We start from the raw sequence: 7,265 nt of genomic DNA on the forward strand, positions 1-7,265 counted from the left end.
GGGGGTGGGGGGGCTGCGGCGCGCGTGTCCGCGCCCCCGCGTGTCCGTGTCCCTGCGGCTCCCGCTGGGTTCACGCGTGTCCGGGCGCGGCCGCGGCGCCGGCGTTGAGCCCGCGCGTCCCCGCCCGGCCGGGATGGGACCCTGCCCGCCGAGCTCGCGGGCCGCGCCGCCTCCTCCCAGCCGGGCGGGGAGAAAGTTCGCCGCAGCCCTGCCGGGAGGGCCCTTCGGCCGGCCCGGGTCGGCGGAGTGCGCTGGACGTCCGGCGCCGGCAGGCCCGCGGGGTCGGAGTGGTCGCAGGTCCGCCCAGGCCCGCAGGCCCGCGCGGGCTGGGAGGGGCGGTGCGCCAGCCGCGCGCCCGGCCTCCTCGCCGCCCCGCGCGGGGCCTCTCCAGGGTCAGTCGCTTCCCGTGGCCGCTCTGAGGGCTCCTGCGCGGCCCTGGGCCTGGTGGGCGGCGGGGCTGGCTGCAGCGGGGCGCGATCGGGCGGCCTCGGGGAGGGGATTGCGACTCCGCGGACCCACGGCCGTTCCGAGACCACAGGGACAGCCCAGGAAGGGGGCGAGAGGGGCTCCGGGGGCCGTCTAGGGCCCGGAGCTGCCCCTGGTTAATCTGTGGGGTGCTGGGGCCACGCCCCTTGAAAGAAAGAGGGGTGTGTGTTGGGGGACGTGGACCGAGCCTTCAGCCCCCGAGCCTGGAATCCGGCGGTGCGGCTCTCCGCGCTGCCCCACCTCTTTCCGAGCCGAGGCCGGTTCTCAGGGTCTTCGCGGCGTGGGCTGAGCCTCGCTCCTCGGGCCCTGGGGAGCTCGCCCAGGCAGATCCCCTGGCGCCCTTCTGATTTGGGGTGTGCAGAGGAGACCAGGTGCTGCGCCAGGGGCGAACTGGGAAGCCAGTGATTTCTTTCTGGCCCGGCAGCAAGTCAGCCTGGGAGGGGGCCCGGGAGTCCCCAAGTGGGCATTTCAGGTAGAGGAGACGGCGCTGCAGAGGCCTGGCCAGCCCCGGTGTGGCTGAGGTTGTGTGCTTGGGGGTGGGGGACCGATGAGAGCTGTGAACCAAGCCGACTGCCCTTTGCCGGCTCTGCCGTGGTTGGTGTGTTGTAAGCCCCTCCTCACGCCGAGGAACGTCGTGAAATGGGGTCGGGAGGAGAGGATAACTCGGGAGAGCCGGGGAGCAGGCACTTTTCCTGAGGAGCAGGACTCGAGTGCCCGCGATCCCGGCCCCCTCGGACAGGCCTGGAGGGGAGCAGGCGTCCTGGGACCACCTCCGGGGGCCTGTGTGGGGGAGGTGGGGTGACGGGGCAGCTCTTGGCGCTGGCTGCTGACCGGCAAGGCACCCCTGGGTAGGACGCCGTGTCTTCTCCGTCCCCCATGCCTCAAGCTGCCCGAGTCCCGCAAGGGTCCAGATGTGGCTGGGGAGTTGGCCAGTGGGGCGGGGGAGATCGGGGCCGTCCCTCTGGGAAGAAGCCTCTGAGGGCCTTTGTTTCTCAGGGCGCGGAGCGGCGGTGGCCGCGGGCCGGCAGAGAAGCGGGTGGCGCGCTCTCCACGCCCTGGCGGATGGCTGAGCCGGTCCTGTGCGGGCGTGGAGGCCGCCGGGCCGCTCCCTGCCCTGCTTACCTCCCTTCAGCACGCCCAGCCCTGTGCCCCGGGCAGCTTCTCCCTCCCGGCCTGGCTCTGATTGGTGCTGCGGGCACCCTCACTGCCCTCTGCGCGGTCCAGCAGGTTCCACCCCGGCCTTTGCTCCTGCTGCTCTGCGCCCGGGGTGCCCCTCCCCCGCCAGCGTCGGGCCTGGTCCTTAACCAGCAGGTGGAAGGGCCTCCCCGGACCCCCGCGCGGGCCCAGAGCTCGCATCTGTCCCGGCTCCTCTCCCCCGGCCGGCAGGGCCCTCCCCAGCAGCCGCTCTGAAATGAATGCATTTTTTCCTGGGTAGAGCAGAGGCCCGTGGGAGTCCAGGTCTCCGTAGCAGTGTGCACAACTAGCTGGGTGACCTTGGGTCTATCTGAGCCACAGCCCGTTCCTCGTGGGTAGGGGGAGTCCCCCAGCTGTCTTTAGTGGCCCCTGTGAGGGGGTGGTCTCGACGCCCTCTTTTGCTGGCTGCAGCCTGACTGGTCCTCTGGGCAGCCCTGTTGGGGGAGGGGCAGCGGGCCCCCAGCCAGGCTGGAGTTTGGATGGCGCTTCTTCAGCTGGGTCCCTCCTGTTTAATATAAAAAGTAGGGCCCGTAATTGCATTAGAACGTGTGTAATTATCCGGAGGAGGGGAGAGCCCAGCCCCTGGTAATTGCAGGCCTGCTTTGAACTGATAAACGGTGAGTGATTCATGTTTTCTTTGGAGTTCGAAAGCACTCAGCCCAGGCCCTGCCGAGTCCTGAGGAGCCTGTTCTCTGGTACTGCTCTGCCCTGGGCTCCTGAGCTGGAGGCAGGGGCTGAGGACTCCTCTCCCTGCCACCTGGGAGGTCCCTGGCGGCCATAGTTGTTGGGAATGTCTGGGCAGGGAGTGAGGGGGTAGCTGACAGCCTGCAGGCAGGGTTCTGTGGAAGCACAGCCTGGTGCCCTTTCTGTGGGATGCTGGCCAGAGCTCCACCCCCCTTCTGGGGGCTCAGCATCCCACCTCAGGCCCCCACCCGTCACCCCTGGAGTGCTGACCAGCGGCCGCCCCCACCACCACCCCCACCCCGCCTCCGTTCTCGAGGCTCAGCATCCCCAAACGGAAGAGGGTGTGGGGAGTGAGGTTGGGGTGGGCGGCAGGGCCCAGTCACTCACTCACATGGGCAGGTCCTGGGCTGGCCTCTGGGGCTTAGGCAGCTCTCGTGCTGGTGGGGACAGTGTCTGGGGACAGCTCGGGCCTCAGACTACAAGGGTGACAGACAGCTGGAGAGCTCGCGGCTGCTGCCCTCAGCCCGCAAGTCCGGGGACAGCTGAGGCGGGACCTGACTGGGCACCCCGGCCTGCTCACTGTCACCCGGCGGAGGAGCCTGCATAGACGGGGAGACCCTGGCCGGCCAGCCGGTCAACCACGTGGCTGCGGGCCCCAGAGGCTACACGTAACCTGGAGTGTGGCTGCCAGCTGCCAGGCTGTGGGGAGATGAGATTGTTTGCGAGGAGGTAGGGCCGGGGCAGGATCTGGGGGCTTCCCGCCTGGGGTAGGGACAGCTATTGGCTGGGGGTGACCTCGCGGCTGGGGAACTTCTCAGAGAAGAGGGCGGGGCCGGGCTCTTAGCGAGCAGGGCTGGGGGCGGGGCGAGGGTAGGTGGGCGGGGGGGGGGCGGGGTCTCTGAGAGCAGGGTTGGGGCGGGGCCAGGGCGGGGCGGGGCTGCGAGGAGCCCCGCCTTCTGCAGGGACCACAGGTGTGTTCTCTACTACCTGTGAGGAGTACTGTCCAGCCCGCCAGGCACTTGTTCAGAGAGGCGGTCACCACCGTGGGAGCTTGGAGCCGGGAGCCTTGCTCCCTGGGGGGCGTGGGCAGGCCCAGGTCTGTCGCCCACCTCCTGGTCCTGGGTCCCTATCTTCTGCCGGCCACGGCCCGGGCAGTGGCGGAGCTCGCATGGCCTGCGCCGATGGCCGGGGTGTGGGGCTCAGCATAGCTGCTCCCAGGGCTCCAGGCCGGGAGGGGCTCTCCCTTGCCCCTCTCGCGTCTCCTGGAGGGTCAGGCCGCGCCCCACGAGTGGGACATCCCGGCGGAGGACGGGCACTGGAGCTCGGCGACGGCACAGGTGACGCGCCCTGTCCCTCCTCCCCGCAGGGCTGAGGCTCCTATGATGCGTGGCGCCGAAGGACCCAAGCGCCTCTGCCTGAGGCCCCGGCCCGTCATGCTGCCGCCACACCTGAGCCCGCGGGCTCCGCTGCTGCTGCTGCTGATCCTGCTGCTGCTGCTGCTGCTGGGGGCCGTGCCCCGGGCGGGCGGGGGTCCGCAGCCCCCTTTCCGCACCTTCACTGCCAGCGACTGGGCGCTGACCCACCTGGTGGTCCACGAGCAGACGGGCGAGGTGTATGTGGGCGCCGTGAACCGCATCTACAAGCTGTCCGGGAACCTGACGCTGCTGCGGGCGCACGTGACGGGCCCGGTGGAGGACAACGAGAAGTGCTACCCGCCGCCCAGTGTACAGTCCTGCCCGCACGGCCTGGGCAGCACCGACAACGTCAACAAGCTGCTGCTGCTGGACCAGCCCGCCAACCGCCTGCTGGCCTGCGGCAGCGCCTCGCAAGGCATCTGCCAGTTCCTGCGCCTGGACGACCTCTTCAAGCTGGGCGAGCCGCACCACCGCAAGGAGCACTACCTGTCGGGCGTGCGCGAGGCGGGCAGCATGGCCGGCGTGCTGATCGCCGGGCCGCCCGGCCAGGCGCAGGCCAAGCTCTTTGTGGGCACGCCCATCGACGGCAAGTCCGAGTACTTCCCCACGCTGTCCAGCCGCCGGCTCATGGCCAACGAGGAGGACGCCGAGATGTTTGGCTTCGTGTACCAGGACGAGTTCGTGTCCTCGCAGCTCAAGATCCCCTCGGACACGCTGTCCAAGTTCCCGGCCTTCGACATCTACTACGTGTACAGCTTCCGCAGCGAGCACTTCGTGTACTACCTCACTCTGCAGCTGGACACGCAGCTGACCTCGCCCGACGCTGCCGGCGAGCACTTCTTCACGTCCAAGATCGTGCGGCTGTGCGTGGACGACCCCAAATTCTACTCCTACGTTGAGTTCCCCATCGGCTGTGAGCAGGCGGGCGTGGAGTACCGCCTGGTGCAGGACGCCTACCTGAGCCGGCCGGGCCGGGCCCTGGCCCACCAGCTGGGGCTGGCCGAGGACGAGGACGTGCTGTTCACCGTGTTCGCCCAGGGCCAGAAGAACCGCGTGAAGCCGCCGCGGGAGTCGGTGCTCTGCCTCTTCACGCTGAGGGCCATCAAGGAGAAGATCAAGGCGCGTATCCAGTCCTGCTATCGCGGTGAGGGCAAGCTCTCGCTGCCCTGGCTGCTCAACAAGGAGCTGGGCTGCATCAACTCGGTGAGCACCCCGCCCCGCCAGCCCGGAACCCGGGGCACGGCCATGCCACCCCTTGAGAAAACAGGTGACACGACTGTGTCCGTGTGCCCTCGTGCCTGTGGACAGAGCCCCGCCCTCGTGCCTCGTGCTGTTCTGGGCTCTGGCTGGCCGGGCCTCGTCTCTGTTTCACAGACGAGGTCACTGAGAGGTGGGGTGATGTCCAGGGCACGTGGCCGGTAAGAGGCGAGCTGGGGCCAGACGAGGGTCAGGTGGGCAGTGGGCACCGTCTCCTCTCAGGGTCCTTCCTAGAGGCTCTGCTCTCTGCTGCCCTGCTGCCTGGCTGTGCACCTCACCTGGGTGGGCGGGAAATTGGGGGGCCGCTCATTGCCCATCGGCTGGCTGCTGTCTCTAGGCCCTGACGGGGCCAGCTGCTTTTTGAGGAGTGTATACTGCCCTCCCCCAGAAAGGATGGTCTTCCACGGGAGACCCCAGACTCGTAGGGGGTGAGGGCTTGTTTGGAGGACCTCCAGCGCCTCTGCTGCCCAGGGTTTGCAGTGGCCCCAGGAAGGGCCGGCCCGGGTTTTCCCATCTGTCCAGGAAGCGTCGGGCCTCCTCGGTGCAGCTGGAGACTCCTGGCGGGCGCCTTGCTAGGTTCCCTGTGTGCCCTGTGTGTGCTCCCTTCTTGGGCACGGCCCCCTCTGCCCCTCCCAACCGCCCTGGTCCCTCCCACCTCGGACCCCCAGCCAGGATCCTGGACCCCGCCCCGCCCCTGCCCCCCACAGACCTCTGCCGGGCCTGGAGCTGCCTGACCCCGTCCCCCTGCCCTGCCCTCCCCGCCCGGCTCCGGAACCGGCACTATCGATTGCTTCCTTCCCTTGCAGACGCCTTCTCTCAGCCGGCCCCTCCCTCTGCCTGTTAGGTGTCATCCCGCATCCTGTCCTGAGTGAGCCACCCCAGCTCCCCACGCGCCCCTGGCACACACCTGTGTGCCCTCCGCCTCTCCCTGTGCCCTTGTGGTGGGGGGCGGGGCCTGGGCCTGGTGGGCATGAGAGGTGCCCTCCATCCCGGGCTCCTGCCGCTCAAGCAGCTCCCGGGGCCTCCGTCTCCTCACGACCAACCGCAGCTGTGCCAGCCACCCCCTGCCCTGCACGGCCGCAGTCTCCCCATGGGACAGCCTAGGCCTCACCCCCCGCCTCCTTTTCAGCCCCTGCAGATTGACGACGACTTCTGCGGGCAGGACTTCAACCAGCCCCTGGGCGGCACGGTCACCATCGAGGGGACGCCCCTGTTCGTGGACAAAGACGACGGCCTGACCGCCGTGGCCGCCTACGACTACCGGGGCCGTACGGTGGTGTTCGTGGGCACGCGCAGCGGCCGCATCCGCAAGGTCAGCACGGGGTCATCGCTGGGGCTCCAGCGCCTGTTCCTCGTGTCCTGGTGGGGAGGGGGCCCCGGTCCCGGGGACCATCGTCTCTTTGCGCTCCCTGGGCGCTCCTGTGTCCAACACGTGTCAAGGTCCTGGCTGGGCGTCTGGGCCTGGGGGCAGGTCGGGCCTGTGGCAGCCTAAGGCTGACGGGGCCCTTCGGCCTGCAGGCCTGCCCACCCACAGAGGTGACCTCCAGGAGACTGTGGGGGGCGGGGGCGGGGCCGGCCGGGTGGCCCTCTCCACCCCCCCGGGATCGGGTGTCGCCGAGGCAGCACTCTGCCCAGAGACACAGGGCCAAGGGCAGGGTGAGGCTGGCAGCCCGCCCGCCCCTGGCTGCAGTGAGCCTGTTGGGGTGCCCTAGCGAGGGTGCAGCTCCCCAGCCCCTCCACGGGCTCAGCTTGGGGGTGTGCAGGGCGGGGGCGGGGGCCGGGCGGAGGTGGGCATCCTGGGGTGGCAGCAGCCCCAGGGTCAGCACTGGCTGGCTGGGTAGGGACCCGCCCAGGGAGGCCTGGCTGCCGTGGGCGCAGCTCCTGGGGGCCGGAGGGTGGGGGTGCCTGGAGCCCTGAGGGTCAGTGCAGGGGTGGGGCTGGTGGATGAAATAACAGCTGGCGGAGGCTGCCTGCTGACCCAGCTCGGCCCGCGGGTGCCGGGTGGGGGCTGGGCCCTGACTTTGCTTGCTCAGCCCTGGTGCCCAGGCCTAGGGGGCGGGCAGGTCCCTGGTCCCTGCCACGTGCGGTCCGCTGGCTCTGCGGCCTCTGGGCAGGGCCCTCCCCCAGCGCCGGCTTTTCCACCCATGGAAGGAGCCGTGGGCCTTGGGCCCTGGGGGCTGTGCCGAGGGCACCCCCTGGTGGGTGTTGCGGAGTCCTGCCCGTGGCAGT

The 7,265-nt window shown here is 69.8% G+C and overlaps 1 protein-coding gene across 1 annotated transcript; it reads left to right on the plus strand.

The window, feature by feature from the left end:
* Positions 1-3,545: 3,545 nt before the first annotated feature.
* LOC120859273 (plexin-A1-like) lies at positions 3,546-6,528 on the plus strand. The gene is made up of 3 exons (XM_040235433.1): positions 3,546-3,554; positions 3,639-4,982; positions 6,166-6,528. The coding sequence occupies exons 1-3, from the start codon at positions 3,546-3,548 to the stop codon at positions 6,526-6,528; spliced, it is 1,716 nt and encodes a 571-aa protein (XP_040091367.1).
* The last annotated feature ends 737 nt before the right edge of the window (positions 6,529-7,265 follow it).

This window comes from Oryx dammah, unplaced genomic scaffold (assembly GCF_014754425.2).
Source record: "Oryx dammah isolate SB20612 unplaced genomic scaffold, SCBI_Odam_1.1 HiC_scaffold_401, whole genome shotgun sequence".
Taxonomy (NCBI): domain Eukaryota; kingdom Metazoa; phylum Chordata; class Mammalia; order Artiodactyla; family Bovidae; genus Oryx; species Oryx dammah.

Excerpts from the sequence above, each read along its gene's own strand:
- LOC120859273 (XM_040235433.1), top strand. Across the intron at positions 4,983-6,165 it reads AGCTGGGCTGCATCAACTCG|CCCCTGCAGATTGACGACGA; the intron begins GTGAGCACCCCG and ends CCTCCTTTTCAG.